Source organism: Syngnathoides biaculeatus, chromosome 3 (genome assembly GCF_019802595.1).
Source record: "Syngnathoides biaculeatus isolate LvHL_M chromosome 3, ASM1980259v1, whole genome shotgun sequence".
Lineage (NCBI taxonomy): Eukaryota > Metazoa > Chordata > Actinopteri > Syngnathiformes > Syngnathidae > Syngnathoides > Syngnathoides biaculeatus.
In genome coordinates this window covers 13,834,233-13,854,285 of record NC_084642.1, presented here as the reverse complement: position 1 = coordinate 13,854,285, position 20,053 = coordinate 13,834,233, and the positions used below count along the sequence as shown (strand labels likewise).

Below are 20,053 nucleotides of genomic sequence, written 5' to 3'. Positions count from 1 at the left end.
TTTTAACCGCTCCAATACAGTCCTCCTCCTTTCTTGCATCTGTTGTTGTAACATCACTCGTTCTGTAGATCATCTCTCCTGCAGTTCCTTTTCCCCCTTCCAGCAGTCACGCTCTTCCTAGTTGCTGAGCTCAATTCTGCCCTCTTTTTCCTCCTCTCGTGTCCCATCCTTCTTCCTCTCCTACTTTCCTCCATTCTGCCATAACCTATCTCGCTCATGTCTTCCCACCATTGTACCACCCTTCTTCCATTTTTCCTTGCAATCTGATTTCATCTCTTTTCTCCCCACTTGCTTTGTCGTCATTCTCTTGCTTTCTGCTTCCCTCGTTTATCTCCCCTTTCTTCCATCCCTTTTTTATTTAATTCCCAACCCAACAGGCACTTTATTACCCTTGCCTTTGTTCCTTTTTTCTCGTTAGTCATCAGTCTTTTTTTCTTCTTTCCTCCTCCACTACTTTCTCTTTTTTCATTGTTTTGGACAATGCCATTGTTTATTTATGTCTTCTGTTCCATTCGGAGCTTTCACCCTTTCATCTGTTGTTTCTTGATTTAAAAGTGTCGTCTCACATGTTGAATAAGAAATATAGTAATTTCCGGCCTATAAGCCGAGACATTTTTCACACTTTTTCAACCCTGCGGTTTCTAACGGCCGCACGGGGGCACTCGAGTGGAAAAGGTAAGCATGAGACCGGTGGAATATATGTACAGAGGAAGTGAGTTTTACCGGTCCGGCCCTATTAGCGCTGCGCTAGCGTGTTACTGCTGTGTCTCAGTGACTTTTACCAGTATGGTTTTATTGTAAACTGGCCCTGTTAGCGCCGCGCTAGCATTAGGGCGGCGGCACTAGCGTTAAACTCTTTGTGTACCGTTTCTCTTTGTAAATCTCTCGTGTTTCAACATGGGTTTCAATGTGGGCACCGCGGCTTTTACACAGCTGTGGACTATGTATGTACCAAATGGTATTTCCTTTACAAATGTACAGGATGAGGCTTATAACCAGGTGCGCGCTGTAGGCCAGGAATTACGGTAAATTAATTCAGTTTCCTTATTGTTGTGAGTGTACTTTACTAAAATGAGCTGTGGCGGATTGATGAATAAAATGCTGCAGGTGGTCTGAAATTAAGTGCAGAAAGAGGGGAGAGAATGTCTACAAAAAAGAAGAGAAAAATGATGGGGAGGGATGAAAAAGAATTAGTAGCGCTCAACGTGACATGGGAGGGGTAAGTAAGAGGCAATCAGCAGAGGAGAGACAAAAACAAAGACCGTAAAGTGCGAGTGATTTGCAGTGAATAAGTGCGAGAGTACGTGAAACACTAAAAAGATGTGAGGCCTCAAGGCAAAATGATCAGATTGCTCCGTGGGTGTACAGCGCTCGCTCTTCAATCCCATCGAGCTCAGGCGAAGGTAAACAATCGCTCCTGATAAAAGAATGGACCAATTCTCAATCAGCATCACTCTGGCCAAAGCAACTTTCGATTGGGCCGCCCTCACCTGCTTAAATTGGATCCTCCTTCTGAGGGAACAGTGAAAGCAAATGGAAAGCTATCTCAGAGAAGGCCTGGACTGAAAAGGCGCCAACAGAAAAATCCTAATCTGTACATTTTATGATCTTAAATGGAGGCATTTGAGCATAGCACTGTGCCGTTCCAAAGCCAGAGGATATGGATAAAAGATTTGAATGAAATAAAACTGCTTATCTAATAAATTAACTACGACACTCTTTAGATTCAGCGTGGCCCCTTCATCAATAAATTCATTCAAATGTTGTTGGCACAAATTTGTTGGTGTATTGTCTCTCTGATGGCTGCATACAGAGAGAATTATGAGGACGCTCTTGATAAACTGGAATGCAGTCATAAATAATAAAGCAGCCGGAATAGACTGTGAGACGACCAGCACCCACAGGCAAATACAAAGTTCTGGTGTTGGGGAGGAGGGAGCTCTCATAAACTCAACTTTATGTAACTTTTGCGGCTGTTGACTGCTTGTTTTCATCTCCCTCATCCTTCAAATTCATTATGTATACACCTTTTCCAGGGTCAAACACATTTCAACATTTTAAAGATGATTTTTCAAGCTTTTCCAGAACATTTAGATATAGCCATTGAGATATTTGTATTAAAATATACATTACACATTCACGTCGACGAGCTGGTACAGCATTACCAAAAAATTGAATTCGTCATAAGAAGCATTACCCAATTATTTATTATTATAGTATACCTAATTATACCCGTAGCCATTACAATAAGACTGTCTTTTACTATCTATGAATACGTTCAGATCAGAAATCCTCCCAAAAGTTGCTGTATAAACTGCTTACATTGCATTTATTGTTCAAAGACATTGTACTGTGGGTAATTAAGAAATAGTTTGTAATTTATTAACCAGGGCGATTCTTAGATCAGAAGTTTAGTTGAGTCTGTGCATATACTCATTCATCCGGGTCATTTCCTTCTCCAAGGCAATCGATCGCAACTGGACTTGTTGTCTTGGAAGTCATCGGTCCAGTCTTCAACATCTCATGGTGGAAGGAATACTAAAGACAAGCTAGACTGAATTGGTGTGGAGAGACGCAACGATTCTGCCTCTAAATTGGAGGCACACCCCAAAACAATGGATGGCATCATTCTTTAGGTATCCAAAGACCCACAGCCATTAAGATTCCTGCATTGAGATTGTCCGAAACCGTGTTGTATGAATCGATGAAGCCTGCTCAGATGAGAGGCAAAAATTCTTCTAAGACTACTAGAACAGTCCAGCTGCGATCAATTTAGAGGCTCAAAAAGGGTTTAGGGGTGCTCAGCTACGGGGCAGGCAAGATCAATTTCACAGTTTTGTACATTTTAGAATAATTTAATTCCCACATTTATGAAAGATACACTTTTTGGGAAATCTGTGATGAAACCATGAAATCCGATTAAGCTTTTTTTTTCAAGTTCAAGACAAAAAAATCGTTTATGTACAGCAGCACATCTACATACACAAACAGTATGTGTCATGAGTAAGGCTGGAAAATGGCCAAGAGGGGCCTGGCCACCGCTCTGGGCGGTGTCACCTCTGACACCTGTCACTGGCCACAGCTCTTGTCCATGTGGACTCTAATTCGACCGTGTATTTAAGTTTGGAGTTTTGTCACTGGCGTTGCCAGTTCGTTGCCTTGTGTTAGTGAGTTGCATTCACTGCCTGTAGGGCTCTCCGCTTCTATGCGTAAATTAGAATAACCCTAGTCACAGCGATTCTGTGCTCTTTTGTTTGATCCTGTCCTGTTGAGTTTGTTAGTTTCCCGCACAGTCATCGGACCTTGCTGTATGCCTTTTGGATCACGCCTAGCCTAGCGTTTCTGTGACTTTGCCTTGTGTTGGAAAGCTTTTTGGTATTGACCAGTTTCCGGAATAAACCACATTGAACATTGTGCCTCTGCCTTGAAGTCCTGCATTACGGTCCGCCTCCGCACCGTTGGTTCGTGACAGAATGCATGATTTTCTGGAGTCAAACAATCTCCTTATAGTGAGGACAGACTAAAAATACACAATATGGAACTTGAACTGAAATACAACGCACAGCATTTAAATCACATCACGGAAATTAATTTTTGTGACTAACCGGAACCCTTTCTCCTCTCTCTATGTCCTAAGTGAAGTTACAATTTTAATGGGCAAACAAGAGGACAGTGGTGCTTTCTCAAACCACCTGAAAAGTTCCATAGCAAGTAAAAATATCACCTAACGCGGTCATGAACTTCCGGTATGGGGGTGGACCCAAATGCAGGACTACGAGACAAGGGCATGATGATAGGCGTGGTTTTATTCAAAGCTGAGGTCATAAACGGTGTAAGCAGTCCGAGAAGGCAGAGGTACAGAAATGCTAGGCGAGGCAGGATCCAAAAGACATGCAGCGAGGTCTGATGACTAGTAGACAAACTAGTAAACATGAACTCTGACTAAACTGTGGTGGCACAGAAACGCTATGATGAGGATAGCTCAACACTACACTATTCTCAGTGTCAGTGAACGCAACTCACTAACACAGTGCAACAACGAGCTGGCAAATGCCAGTGACAAAAACTCCAACTTAAATACCTGTCTAAATACAGTCCCAATGTGAAACAGCGGTGACAGTGTCACCACCCAGAGCGGTGGCGTGGCCACACCCCTCTTGGCAGTAGCCAAGTCTTGCTCATGACAAACTCATACCCAGGAAGATGAAAAGTGAGTTACAATTAAATGTAACAACAGATGAGGATTGGTAATGACAATGGTTGATGGCACTGAGTGCTACAAATCAAGAAATGTTCCACATATCCTGCTTTGAGCCAGATACATAATGTATACCTCAACTGTATTAGCAACAGAGGAGGTGAGAGGGATTTGGGTGACCATGGAACATACAAATTCAGAGGCAAGGAGGGTGCTGCACTTTTGGTGTTAAAAACCAGGTACTCTATGGTTATACATTTTGTAGTTTTAAAAAGGACCAAAGAAGAAGACTCAAGTGAGACGGATCACATGTTCAATATAGCTGATGGTGCGCAGTGGAAATTCAGTATGCCCAAAGGGAGACAATTGAGAATGCTGGAGTGCTTATTCTACACAGAACATTGGCACAGAGGTCAGCGCAACTACTCATCACTTTGAATCCAGTTTCTTCTCTATAGCGTATACAAACTATTTTATATGTTATAGCACTGGATAAGTGGACAAAAATGTGTCTTCTGGATTTCAAGGTGTAAGACATATACAAATGGGTAATGGTCAAGCAAATCTTCTCTCATTGGAAAAATTAAAAAAACAAAAAAATTAAACTGGTGACCAGTCCAGGGTGTAGTCTGTCTTTAATCCAAATCCATCTAGGATAGGCACCAGCAGCCCACATCCCTGAACAGGATAAGCAGTATAGAAAATCAATATATTATTTACATAGAATTCACAAAATATTTCAAATCTGAATTCATTTGAGGTCACAGAAATTTACCAAAATGTATGGGAAAAATATATCTCAATATTTGTAGACATCAAAAAAGTTTGAATCATTGTCTTGCATGTCAACCTCACTGAAGATTAGTGGTTTTATGTTTTGCTTTTTAATTTGATTTCTGTGACTTATTTACTTACATCTTACTCCAAAAGATGTCACAGTATGAAAAAGCAATGTGAAAAGAATCATCCTGACTTACGTTTGAGAATGTGTGTAATTGTTTTGTGACCTTTTTTTTATTACACTTGTGTGTACAAAAAAAAAAAAAAGTTCTCCTTCCATGACATATAGAGTTTATACAACTTATATAGTTCACTCGCCTTGGCCAAAAAGTCACAGTCATCATCAAGTAATTTAAACAAACCTAGGAATCATTTGAAGCTAAATAACCCAGCCAAGTTGTATTAAGCACATTTGGTGGAAATTTAGGCTTTCTGAACCCTCTGCTGCATCATTCGAGTGAAAGAGATGTCATATATTGTCGTTTTGCGTTTGAAGAAATGAGAATGAAGAAATTCTGCCATCAGCGGGACAATAATAATAAAAACAGCATCACTGAAGGTACCACAAGTGGTGTTTAATGCTGTAATTGGACAAGCTAACAAGCGAATTAACAGTATAGCTCTGTCCCGAAGCAGGTAATAGGCACAGATCAACGGCTGAAACACATCAGTGGAGAATAGATGATTTGTCAGGCTGGCTAATTCGTGAGGTTTTGGCTAATGGCCTTTCTCACCCTGCTCCAGTATACCCGCTGATGTGACAAAGACGCTCAAGTTCTTATATGGTATGATGGGTTAAAGGCGACTCATGCCGCACTCCATTGTATGCTCTACATTGTGAGGACAAGAAATGCCCAGCCCGGTTTGGGGGTCACAAGCCAGTGTAAACCATGGGCCGGTCACAAGCTTGGATAAAAGCAGAGGGTTGCGTCAAGATGGGCATCCATCGTAAAAAGTTGCCAAACTATGAGCATTAATCCAAAGAATTTCATACTGGATCGGTCATGTCCCTGGTGAACAACGTCCGCCACCGGTACCACTAAGGTCACAGGCGGACATTCAACTACTGTGGGTCAAAGACGAAGGAGAAGTGGAAAGCTGGTTGTGGTGCACAAAAAGAATACAGAAGCACAGAGCCTAGAGATGAATGTGGGGACTTTGAATGTTGGGACTATGACATCTCGTGGTTGACATGATGGTTGAGATAATTGTGTGTCCTGGAGAGCATGTGGAAAGGTAGTAAGGTTAGAAGTTTTAGGGGAAGGCAGATGAGAAGAGAAATGGTGTAGGGGTTATTTTAAAGGAAGAGTTATCTAAGAATGTCTCGGAGGTGAAAAGAATATCAGATCGAGTGATGAGACTGAAACTTGAAATTGAGAGTGTTACAGTATGTATAATGTGATTAGCGGCTATACCCCATAGGTAGGATGTGACATAGAGGTGAAAGATCAATTCTGGAAGAAGATAGACAAAGAGAGAGTCATGATTGGTGCTGACTGTTGGTGAAGGAAACGGGGAATGAAAAAGGGAGGGATAAATTTGGCTTCCGGAAAAGGAACTTGGAGGGATGCAAAGAAGGAAGGAAATGGCTGAGGTGAACATTTTCTTCCAGAAGAGGCAGAAATATAAGGTGACCTACAAGAATGGAGGTAGAATCACACAAGTGGATAACATCTTGTGCAGATTATGTCATCTGAAGGAGGTTACTGACTGGGAGGTAGTGGTAGGGAAGATTGTTCCCAGACTGCTTTGGATGGTGGTGGGGAGGAAGATAAAAAAGACAAAGGCAGAGGACAGAATCATGTGGTGAAATCTGAGAAAGGAACATTGTTGGGTAGCTTTTCGAGAAGAGGTGAGACAGGCTCTCTGTGGACAGGACAGGGTTACATGGAAAAGCATGATGAGCTGTGGCGACCCCGAACAGGACAAGAAAGAAGAAGAGAGGACAAGAAACAAACACCAGTAATAAAAAGAATAATAAAAGTGTTTCGTTTCCCCTGTGATTACCTTTATTACCTCATATATGATTTTATCAGCTTATATGTCGAAGATTTAATCATGCACTTTCTTTGTCGCTGCCCCCAAGGTTTACTGTCTGGAAATGTACCTGAACAAGCATAAATCTCTTTGCGATAAACAATCTGAGGCTCGTACTGACATGTATCAAAATAAACAGCTGCAAATGTGATCAAATGCAGTTCAATACCAATGCAAATCATATCTACAATAATTAACAATTACTTGAATGCATAATAAAAATTGTTTTATTATAAAATGTGTTTTTTTTCCCCCCCATAGGAAATGATGTAAAGTGAATTCATTTTGTTCTAGGGTGACACTCTTGCCATCTTAAAAGTGAAGAGTGCTTAACATTTCCACTGTATAGTACAATGAAAGAGCCAGGAAGAAATGTGCAGGTTCCAGTACTGTGGCATGGCCACGTATCGTAACAAAACGTGTTATTCAGGTGGCGGGTCTTTCAAGGCACCATTGTGCAGTACTCCAAATCGTATCACTTTTGGGGCACTTGATATCTGGAGTTTCCCTGTATTGTCAAAAATTACTAAAAGCACACACTACCACCCCTAGCTCAGACAGAACATAATTTTTGCGAACCTCCAAGGAAATAAATTTGTTTTGTCATCTTTGTATTTACAACCGTTATTGGCGCTCTTAGATCCCTCCACGACCCAACCCAAAACAAAGCAAAAACCCACGACAGTGCGCAAGGCTGAAGCACACACGCACTTTGTACATGTAAACATGTACAGAAGAACAAAAAGGAGTAAACATACAAGCACTGTTTTATTCATGTTGACGTAATGCTAGTGGACATGCACGCGTGAGAAACACAGCTTTTCTCACTAAGCACATACACACAGAAAACGCACAAGCCTTCTGCAAGATCCCTGACACAAACACACACCTTAGAACCTGGAGTTCAAAACAGGACATGCAATGTTTCCAGCAACATCTCCTATTTACTCTCATTATTGTTTTCACCCCCTCAAAAACAGGTTGTTGTATTTTTCTTTTTACCAGTGATGTGTTTTTTGTTCTGTTTTTATCACAAGGGAATTTTTTTACGGATTGTTTACTAAACTTGGTCGACAGGCGTAGCACGGACCATGACAGGAACCATTTAAACCTCAGTACAGATGTCTTTCTAAAAAATAAAAAAAAACATTTTGTCAGACTCATCGGTCTGCTTATGCAAAACACTGCAAAAAAGGGAACACAAAAGCTGTGACAAAATTGCCAGTGATTCCAAACAACACTTTTGGGACGGATAAGAAAGTCATCTGTTGCCGGGGGGAAGTGTGTCTATGTGTGCTAATTACTTGTGATGCTGCATCATATACAGGATGTGTGTGAGAAAAAATTTCCAGTCCGTGGCTTCATCAGAGAATGTTAGTATGAAAAACTTCAGAGGTTGAGTTCAGCTTTGTGTTTTCTGAAACGATCCAAGACAAAGAATTACTTCCATCACGTTCATAATCGCAAATGAAGTGGAGTGTTTATCCCAGTGAAACGTGGGTAATACGTAATAGTACAACTACCTCTGCTTCAATCATCAGACAAATGTAATTCAAAGACAGCCAACCATTCACATTTACATCCACAGTCGGTACTTCATCCCAAATTGGTTGCTGTTTGTGCCACTACTTTGTCAGCAAATAAAAATAATCCCCACATGTCAAGAGAAACACCACCGTTTTGAAGACAAAAACATCCATATTCTGGACACGGAAGACATGGTTGGAGAGATGAGTAACGAGACCATCTACGTGACGGTGGAAAGACCATCACTGAACAGAGGGGGTGCCTTACCATTACCATTACCACACCAGCTATCTCCCACTTACAATGCCGTCCTTTTATCCATTCCAAAGAAAATCAACAATTTTGTCTCTGACAAATAGCACAAGAGCACTGCCTCTCAGCACCAGTACAACTGAATGGAATATTAATGAGGGACGTTCCCCCTAACGATTCTAGTGGATGGACAGTGGCCTCACTGCCAGGCTTCCCAACATCTGTCATTTTTTGCATTCCAAAGGAAAGATACCGGTACCATCTGTGGTTTGGGTTGAGGATCCAAATTGGAGCAGAAAATAGTTTTGAGCTTTTGTCCTAACTAAGCCTTGTTACATGAACAGATGAAGGCTGCTTGGATAAGAGGGGGAAAAGTCTTCTGAGACATCCAGAACAGTCCAGTTGAGATCAATTCAAGGCCCTGAGAATGAAATGACCTGGATAAATGAAAATACTCACTAGCACAGTGAAAAGGATCTTTCAGCTTCATTTCAACAATTAAGCTCAACAATATTTTCAGTCTTTGCACATGCTTTTAGCTCTTTCTCAGCACATATTTTCGAATAACACAAAAACGAAGTTGGTGGGTCTTTAACGGCGCCATAACCCTGAAATTGTACTTTTCACATTCTGGGAATGAAATTTTTCTCAAAACTAAAGTGATTCCCAAAGGAGTACCAGGGTGTGTTTTTTTGTGTGTTGTAACGTTTGCTACATCTGGGGTTTTTACTGAGATCCAGCATGTGCGACCCATAAAGCCACTGCGTAAAATCATTTGTTTTTCTTCGCTTCTCAGCACCTTGGCTTTAAAAGGTGTGGGGCACGTTTCAAGGGAAGCGGCAAAGGGGACAGTAAGAAACACACTGTGGCTTGTCATAACAATTTGCTTAAAAACTTTTGCGTGCATAAAAAATGTAGTTTTCAGTGTCCACCTGAAAAACTACAGCATAGAGCTGGAAGAGGAGCAGTGGTTCTCTGATTAATTTGGACTATGTGAATTCGAGCCAGGCCGGGGCAAGATTAGCTCGCAGTGTTAACCACCAACATGCTCACATCTACGAGGTGATGTTTGTCCCCAAAGCTGCACAACACTCTTATAAACATGTAAACACAAGGTGTCAATGCATCCTAACAACAGTTACATCCCAGTCGGCCTCGGGCTTTGCTATAATTGCTATTGAAAAACAGCCCCAATGCGAAAGCAACATGCAAAATGCATTATGAAATCCAGCCATTAATTAGTCAGAACATGCATTTTCTCAAGAACACCTTGTGACCTTGTTAAACATGAAAAAGATAGACAGCGGGGCAAATAGTTTGGTGACTCCGAATGCAGAGTTGCGCCTTTACAGCGATAACAAGGCCACATCGTGGAGCGCAAACCTCTGCTGAGGCAAAGCACCTTCTCCTTCAGGTAGTCACAAATCTCAAATGTCCTAATGTCCTTTAACAAGACAACAACCACTTCCAAAAATCTCCTAGTCGATAACCCTCAATAGGGTTGCAATTGTGTGAAAGCCAATCCCATCAGATTTCAGGGGAGATGCAGTATACACCCTGGACTGGTCGCCAGACAATCAATGTTTCTACTTTTATGATTAACAAGGAAGATGCCCCAAGGATATGGCACAAACTGACTGAAAGGGTGGCTTAAAGTCAGGCCGCACAACAAAAACCAACCCACGTGTTAAAGCAGACCAATATATGTCAACTTAAATTTTAGAGATTGCAAATAATGGACACGTCCACCCAAAGCAAAGTTAAAATTCATTACTCAGACTGTAGCAGGTATACAGTAAGCCTATTTCGGTAGGTAATACTATATATACTACATATTTGCGCTATGCTACATGGTCTAGCCACATTGCAGATTTGTTGTATTATAAATGTAGGGCTATTTCATTATATTATTTTTACAATATTTTTGCTATCCATAGCTTTTGTTTACAAGATATTATGTATAAATGTGTTACTATTTTTTAAACTGCGTTCAAAGAGCTTGGAAAAAAAAAATCTATGCTACTGTAAAAAAAAATGTCTAGGGTGTATTTAAATATTGTATTTCTATATAACGGACTTCACATTTTATGGGGTCTGGAACATAGCGTGATGGAAGAGGGATTCCTATATTACATAAGAGTTCGTCAATAATGGCATTAAAAAGTCAGAAACTATTTTGTAATTCATCAAAGACTTCCAACACACTACATTGAAATAACTTCTTCCATAGAGGGCTATTTGTTTGAGTAAAAAATACTAAATTGCTGAATGCAATATCTGGGATCACACCACAATTTATTGGAATCGGGGTTTGTAAAATAATTTAACTATAACCATGACACTCACCTACGCAATGTTTAATGGAAATCAATACTATCTGTGTTATACTAGAGCATGTTCTCAATTACGTTCCTGAGGCTGAAATGAACTAGGTTCAGTTCCCGTTTGCACAAAATATGATCCCAACAAGTTTGGGTACAACACTGAAAACTGCTATCAGTGTCCATAAGTTTAGTTTTGAAAATACATACAGTACTTCATGTTAGAATGTCCCCAAGAAGATCGGGGGAGTGCATGTAACAATCCCAAAATAAGAACCTAAAAACAAACACCAGCAGATGCAGGAGCTCACCTGAGGTCTCGGGTGTCCCTTCACGATGCACTGAAGCACAAGCGTGTCTCCCTCTTTGATGGTGTAGATCCTCTCGCTGATGTTATCATCCTTGACGTTGCACGCGGCACCCGAGTGCACAATCTGGGCATTAGCAGGAGCTTTGGTGCATGCATGGGTGGCGAGACAGACATATCATGGGAAGCAGGGGGAGAAAAAGAATAGTACATAATCAGTACCAGGGTAAGCTCTCTGAAGCACGAAAAGGTCAAGAAATGCATCTGAACGCTGGTGCTTTATCAATACGTCACCCGTAGGAAATATGAATAAAATGGACTGAACCGTACCAACAGAGGAACGACATAAACGCGGTGAATGGACTGCACTTATATCGCACCTTATCTACACCATCACAGTGTCCAAAGCACCAAAGCAAGGCACTGGGAGGCCCAAATTAGGGAGCAGAGTCTCACCCAAAGACATTTCAACATACAGACAGTTGGATCCAGGTTTTGAACAGGCAACCCTTTGGTCACCGGACAACCTGCTCCACCAACTGAGCCATAAATGACATAACTTTGAAAATAAATGCAACAAAGAGGATGGTTGTCCATAACTGATTACCAATGGGCTATGAGCACCTGTGTAGGCAGTGGTAAGAGCGACCTATGCTAATATATAAAACACTGAAGTAGGTTATTTGGAGTCACCATGGCAATGGCAGATGCACAATTCTCAATGTCGACTAAAAAGGAGGGAAGGATTTCAACAAGCCATTTTCATTTTAGAAAAGAATGGTATGCAGCATAACAGCGTATGGCTGATAGTATTCAAATTATTTAGTCATTTGTATTATTACATTTATTACCTGAAAGAAATATCACATTATTCTACTCTCATTTTACTTTATTATAATTAGGGTTGGGGATTTAGAATCGAGAACCAATTGCAACCGGGGCTCATATTATGGTTCTCCCGGAATCCTAAAAAAAAAAAAAAAAAAAAACAAAATTTCATCGCTTCCCAGTCTCGATGGATGCAGTCAGTCCGCAGACCCCGAAAAAGAAAGTGGCGAAAAGCAATGAAGAAGAGCGCACACGAAGATGTGCTCGTGCCCAACGGCAGCGGTGAACAAAAGTGTGTGTGAACTTTGTTCAATAACCTCAGCAATCTCAAATATCCTCACCTCAGTGTAACACTGACTGTGTATTGTGCAAAGAAGACTTTCACAATGAGAAGTTTAACGCGTTACCTCCCGTTCCGAATCTCAGCCTAGACTGTGCAGAACTTCAGTCAAGTCAAACTGGGTGAGTGAAACATTAAAATACATCTGTGGCAACACTGAGGCCGCTAACAAGTTCAACAGTCAGATGCAATTGCCTTTTAGTTCATATGTTCGACACTTGATAGTGGTCAATAAAGACCCCCGAGTCAAATGTTCATATTAATTAGGTTGCTAAGAAAATGGATGTTCATAATTTGGACACCCTTTTTTTCCCCAAACATGCAAAAAAGTTTTGACCCAGCCGCCTAAAAGAATTGGAATCAAAAGGAAGAAGCGAACAAACAACAAATTGATGGATAACTCATTTTTAAACCAGAAAACATTTGCTCATGGACCTTTCCGACTGGCGATCTTAAGCTCCACCCCCTTTGCTACAGTTACCATGTCCCACAAGCTTCCAAAATGGTGACTGAACAGAACAGGTTTGAAGTCGATTCCCTATCACATATTCCAGATATTATTGCGCTATGTTTTTTGCCAAATGTGCCAGACCTTTGCAAAGAGTTCTACAGAGAGGTCTCAACTTTTTCCACGCAAGGATATGTACGCGGCATTAAGATTTTGGACGGAGCATGAGGCAATGTCAGAGTGACAGCGAAATGTTGGCGATCGATACAAAAAAGTTTGATGCCTCATGAACTTCATATTGAAATCCAACAGGATAAAATAGTGGAATCGTATTGTGCATGTGAAGCAGGGTGAGTACTTTTTACTTGGAAAGATCACGAGTAATGTCATTGTAGCCTTTATAAGTGAGTGGGTACATTCATTTGATTGGCTCGTAATGGAACCCAGTGCTCTGTCTTAAAAGTCTGATGTGATACAAATGGGCAAATAGACATTTCTCTTGCATGACATCGCACATTTACGTATAATTAATCCCACTCTTCGGCATAAAACATGACCCACTTCATTCAGCAGGTCAGTGATACACTAACAAAGTCTAAGTTGTTCTCCTGCACTGATAATAATTCAATCAAACTCGGAGAAGATACTTCTCCCTCATCCACCTTCAAACATACAGCCTTGTTTGTTGATATTGTTCACATTTAGTTGTACGTGGGCTCTTCCGCAAGCCTTAGTCCATCGTAGACTTTGTCAGCTGTTTTTTCGGCTTTGGAAAATGAATCAACCGGGCCCCTTATAACCTAGCAGGATATCTTTCTTCAGAATTGCGCGTTCCCCAAGCGCATCTGAGGACCATTTTGCTCGTAACGTTAACTTTTCCAAGCGCACGCTACTGACAGCCAGCATTGCTTGTGGGACGATATGGCAAGAGGGGCACGTCAAGCCAGGGGTTAAGACAATGCGGCTATCTGATTGGCTATTATTGTATGAGTGATTGACAGGTCGGTAAGGTCCATTATTAGAACATTTTAAATAGGGGATAGGTATTTTAAAAAAAGACATGAAATTGTCCGTAGGTGTGAATGTTTTATCTTGATATGCCATGTGACTTCCTAGCAACCAGTCTCAGGTGTACAACACATTTTGCCAAAAGGTAGCTCGGTCAGGATGCAACAAACCTCTAACCCTGAAAAGTACAAACTGGATTGATTAGAAGTTAGCTGTTTCGCTCCCACCTTTCTCTGTGGTCCGAGTGCATTTTCATTCGCTGTTTTTGATATTTTGTCACTATTTATTCAATCATTGGGCCATCTTCCACATGTCAATCATTGGCACATCAGAGGTTTAATATGAGATTCTCTTCCTTTGCCTGCAAGTTTCAGTCATAACTCACTGAAGCACTCTGGTGATTTTTTTGTTTATCCCATCCCTCTGTCTCATCTTTCTTTCCCTCCCGCTCCATCTTCCGCATATCTGCCTCTCTGCCTCCAGTTCTCTCTCCGATCACTCAGCTGAAGCTGCCTGGTTGCCGGAGGCGGGAGTAGACAGAGGAGCAGCTCTATCCAACCTCTCTCTCTGGAGAGGCAAACTAAAGCAGACACGCCAATCAGCTTTAAGCAGACAATTATTCACCATTTTATATCAGCTCCCTCTCTTGTGAACTTATTCCCACACTTATACTACAACAAGCACACAAAGCTCTTTCAATATACTTGAAGTTGTGTGAGCATAATAATGTGTACATAGGTCATGAAAGTTGTTTTCTTTACACAAGACACGATTCCCCGCTCCCACAGCCACTGCTCCAAACATGCCCTTCAACCAAGTCTTCAGACTTGTTGATTCTGCAATGTGTGTCCAGATTCTAAAACAGGGAACAAGCGAAAATTGTATTATATCACTAGGAATAGATATCAATTTGATTTAGATTATTACAAATCTTGTTTGCTTATTCTAACCCAGAGGTGGGCTTTAGTCTTTGGCAGACCGGATTGAGATGGGCAACGAGCCGGATGTGGCCCTCAGGCCGTAGTTTCCCTATGCCTATTCTAACCCTATATCTTGTTTTTTTTATTGCAGTATGGAATATAGCCATTATATAAAAACCTGATAACGTTACAAGAATTGGATTGGACCGAATTCTGATATGAAAAAGAAAAAATAAATAAATAAATAAATCAAGCACAACCCTTTTAAGACTCGAATTTCAACATCACATGGCGCAAATGATTCAGACCAAAATTATTTTGTTGCCTAACCAGGATGCAGTGCAAATGGAAATTTTAATAGATACCATGCATATTCTGTACCATTTAATCATAGCTATAAGCAGCCAAACTTTCCAAACTGATGATGTCTGTCATGGCAAGGAATTTAAGAAGTGTCCCAGCTCGAGGATCTCGCGCGAGTACAGTGTACCAAGTTTTAATGGAAACCATAGAATTAAGGATAGAGTTATTACTTCATCTCATTTCTGCAAGTGGAGAGCACCATGACTCTCTTCTGGGTGCTACGCCACACCCTAGACACTCAGTCTGGCTTTGAGTTTGGGGAGTTTTGAATTTGCATGGCCGATTCATTAGCATTTTAGTATTTTAATTGCAAGTCATGAAGCTATAATGCTCCGTCAACATGAAGTGAACATGAAAAAAACATTGCACTGTTTCAAAGTTTTGTCGCAAAGATTTCTAGCCTAATATACAGTTGTATGGTGCACATTTAGTAGAAATCCTGTGGATTCTTTTTTTTTTTTTTGAAGGACCCCTTGGGTTTGACCAGAAATACCCCTAAAAATGGGACCTTTAAATGAAAACCAACTGGATCTTATCAGACGTGACTTTTGGAGACTTTTTTTATTTTGTTTGGTTTTGTGGGCCTACTCACAACAGCCATTTCTACCAAATTGTTTGTTACTGAGGGAAACTGACTTCAGGGGCCTAAATTTTCAAAAAAATCCGACCACGTTAGAATATCAGGGTTGATGGCACCAATAAGAAAGAGATGAACACCTTTGCAAAATATGTTCAGGTTTTGAAGATGGGCAAGTCCTCAAAAAGGAGAGTGAAATACTCGTATTTATTTGGTGTACAAACAATACAATATAATTTTATGGAGACCTTCACATGCTTGTGCCATAGTTAAAATAACTGTTAAGACCAGAGATTTTGAACTTGCGGTAATGAATTTTAGTGCAAACATAATGGTGGACATTGATGTTCTTCAATGCACCCTTGAATCCACGTTACACACTAGCTGTATCGTGAAAGTCACATCATGACTCCTGTAGTTTGATATGTTCTTGAACAAAACAGCCACTTTCTTTATTAAATCCTGACTAAAAAGTCCCACTTGTAATAAAGATGGCCTCGATTGAAGAGGCTTTTGTCTTGGCGTTTGTGTTTAGGCTGTCTCCCACTTAGGAAAGCAGATGCATGAACATCACTCCTGAACTTGAGATGAGCTGCGGCATTATACCTGATGCGATCTGAAATTGTAAGGTGAACAGGCCGCCCACTCGCTCGCTGTCTGTTCAATGATAGCAGTTGGTGAGCACCGTGAGGATTTGTTCTCCACATGAATCGATTCTAATCACATCATTGTGCTGTCCCGTCTCCCGCGACTCTCCCGGGGGTTTAACACTCCTCTCTGGCCTTTTTCCCTCCCCGCCTGTTGTTTCGCCGTGCCTGCCCCCCGCCACGCTTTCCTTTCCCCTCGTCACTGGCGGGTGACGCCAGTTGATGCTAATTGCACACAAGCCAGGGTTCTTCGTAGGTCGCAGGAAGCCTTTTGGGGAGAGAGCAGATTTCGATGGTTTGGACATGTCCAGAAGCAAGAGAGTGAGTACATTGGTAGAAGGGTGCTGAGGATGGCGCTGCCAGCCAAGAGAGCGAGAGGAAGACCAAAGAGAAGGTTGATGGATGTTGTGAGAGAAGACATGAGGACAGTGGGTGTTGCACAAGATAGGCTTAGATGGAAAAAGATGACACACTGTGGCGACCCCTAACTGGACAAGCTGAAAGGAGAAGAAGAAGAAGATTTGAATTTGAGTGATTCTGGTCCCGATTTCAGCTCAGTCATTTTGATTTCTGTTCCAAAAGTTTCTCGATTCTGATTTTTTTTTTTTTTTAGGAGCCGAGTTAAAAGGTTTGCATGGTTTAAAAAAAAAGTATGTCCACGTGAATCTAAACTGAAACCCGGACAGCTCTAAAACATCAGGAGGCCCTTTAAGACTTAAATTCATCAAACCTCTATTGTCATTCAAAATTGAGAGGATCCCTACTCTGGAAAACGATAGTAATGCAGCAAAGAAAAGAGAGCTCAGATTTGTTGCCTTGCAATTGACTGGTGACCATACACTGCCTCTTGCTCTAAAGTATCTGAGATGGACCCATGAGGACAAGCATTATACAAAATGGTTGGGTGGTTAAGAAATGTGTCTGTGCTTACACAGTGGCCTGGGACAAAATCCAATATAGTGCTGTCACATAGTGAAGACTACATTAAGGGAATGTCCCACTTGTGGAAAATCTTGCAAAAATCTCTTCCCACTAGGTGGTGTGTGAGCATAAAAGAGGGACTATCAGTCTTTAGAAGCTGTTGCTCCAGCAGGGATCCATTCAACTGTGATAATCCAACCATTCATCCATTTTCTAAACCGCTTATCCTAACAAGGGTTGCGGGAGTGCTGTAGCCTATACCAGCTATCTTCGGGCAGGAAGCGGGGTACGCCCTGAACTGGTTGCCAGCCAATCACAGGGCACAAAGAAACAAATTCAAAAGCACACCTTAGACCAATTTAGAGTCTCCAATCAATGCATTTTTGGGGCTCATGGAGCGCCAAGAGGAAACCCACGCAGGGACGGGGAGAACATGCAAACTCAGGCAGCGCTGGAATTTGAACGTCGGTCCTCAGAACTGTGAGGCAGACACCTCTAACAAGTCACTCCACCGTGCCAGCCTTTGATGATCCATTGATAGGGGAAAAAAAAGTCCCATAAGACACTGATTGAATCTGTTGTCTCCACATGGTTAGAATAATTCAATGCACATTAGTCACATGTGGTACATAAATATGTGCAAGTTGCTGCTTTGATTAATTGAGGCTTACACTGCCTGCCATGTTTGTTTTTGTGTACAGGGGCCAGAACATCTCTCTCTAGAACTAACGACAACATGGGAGGGCTGTGTAACAAGTGCTTGACAGAGCGCCGTCTGCGATCCGTGTATCAGAGTAACTGCAAGCGTGAGTGTAGTACATCCGGATGCATGTGTCCGGGTTCCTGTGGATGAATTCCCGTGGAGGGTCACGAATCCGTAGGAACGCAAAGCCACGTAGGATGTGATTGATATGGGTAGTTACTTTATGGGGGTGCTCATGCATGCAGATGAGCTGTGTTACAATTCCCTTCATTCACAAGAGATGCGTTGGCTTGAGATGCTTTGGCACTTCCTCTGCTATCATGGCGGGAAAGGAAAGGCTAACATGGAAAAAGAAAAGAAGAAAAAATACTGCAAGTGTGGGCCTCAAAAACGAAAAAAAAAAAAAAAATGGGGGTGTTGATCCCATCAAGTGATTCCTTCACACCAGATGACAGAAAACAACAACAAAACTACTCATGGTATACAGAATGAAAAGATCCAAGCCGTTGATGCCATGACCGCCATCCACCCCCCCTGAGTATGCTTTCATGTGGCTCTGGATATCAAAACATAACTGGTGCATTGATTTAACATTTGACCTGACCGGCAAATGGCCGCTATATGCAGTATGAAAGGGCTGCCCTACAGAACATTATTAGTGCTTACAATCAACTTGTGCTGTTTACATGCTTATTCATTAAGTCAAAAGACGCGAACATGTAAACACACACACACACACACACACACACTTAGAAGATCAGTATGTATGTATTTAAAGTAGTAGGGAGGCTCTTTTGCCTTTTTTTGTATGTTGTATGTAATCTACAAAGTATTAAAGGTATTTGGATAACATTTTCAATACAGTGAAGCTTGGCCAATTTGCTATGAAGGAATTTGACATTTTCACTTTTTTTTCTGTGAAAACTATTCTTAGCTTATTTGTTTTTTCAATCTCCATACACACGTTCCTCACTAATGACACGAGCATCCTGGAGCCAATCCCATGTGACTCTGGGAATTGGTCGCTAGCCAATTACAGACCATCCTTAGTTATTAACTGAAAAACTCATGTATTTGTATTTTTCCCCTCTTCCTAACTATGATACCACAGGTTTGTGCAAAAGCCCTCTCTAATAGGAAGCCTATAATTAGTTTCAAGGAAGTAGCTTGAAGTGACAAATCTCGACTGTTCTCAGAGCTTTGTATGTCAGAGGAACGACGTTAAACCTGGGTTGTTAAAGTGAGTGCTTGTCTACATGTTTGCTCTGCTGAGTGGCTATTAAACAGCATGAACTAACAAAAAATAAGGAGTCTTATATGGACCCAAACCATAGCTGAAAAAGGAAAAGTTATGAATCAAGGCATATAGTTGACTTCTATTTTAAGTGCCGCAACATTACAGGCTTTGCGGAATGGACGAACCGTACCGACCAATCACATGTGAGTTCAGCTACCCCCGTTAGCCAATCAATCAGATCATGGGCTGTTATCACAGACTGAGTCCAACCCAGAAAGAGATGACGACAAACAGCTGAGAAAGGAGAGGAAAAAGGAAACTCAGCATGGAAGTTGAGTTAAAAGACAGAGACGCGACTTAATGAACATAAAACAAACGTTTTGAACAAACAATGTAAAGGACCTCAATTGGAGAGATTTGTTACATTAAAACATGTTAGTCTCATTCAATTCAGATGCCAAACAGAAGACGAAACTGAAACTTTATTTTTCTGTGGGGAAGCACTTTACTTAAACACAACTCCTTATTTCCTCGCTCTTATTTTTAAATGGGCAGTCCTACTTTTATTTAGTAAATTAAAGAGCGTATATGTTTGATTACCTGGGCAGAATTTGTAAGATGTATTCTGAAAACACAAGT

The 20,053-nt window shown here is 41.2% G+C and overlaps 1 protein-coding gene across 5 annotated transcripts in view; it reads right to left on the bottom strand.

Moving 5' to 3' along the window:
- LOC133498056 (MAM domain-containing glycosylphosphatidylinositol anchor protein 1) overlaps window positions 1-20,053 on the bottom strand; it is a 237,294-nt gene that overhangs the window by 133,326 nt on the left and 83,915 nt on the right. For all 5 annotated transcript variants that reach the window (XM_061814455.1, XM_061814456.1, XM_061814458.1 and 2 more), the window contains one exon: window positions 11,427-11,566. In XM_061814455.1, the coding sequence (XP_061670439.1) occupies window positions 11,427-11,566 (140 nt within the window). The remainder of the gene's footprint in view (window positions 1-11,426; window positions 11,567-20,053) is intronic.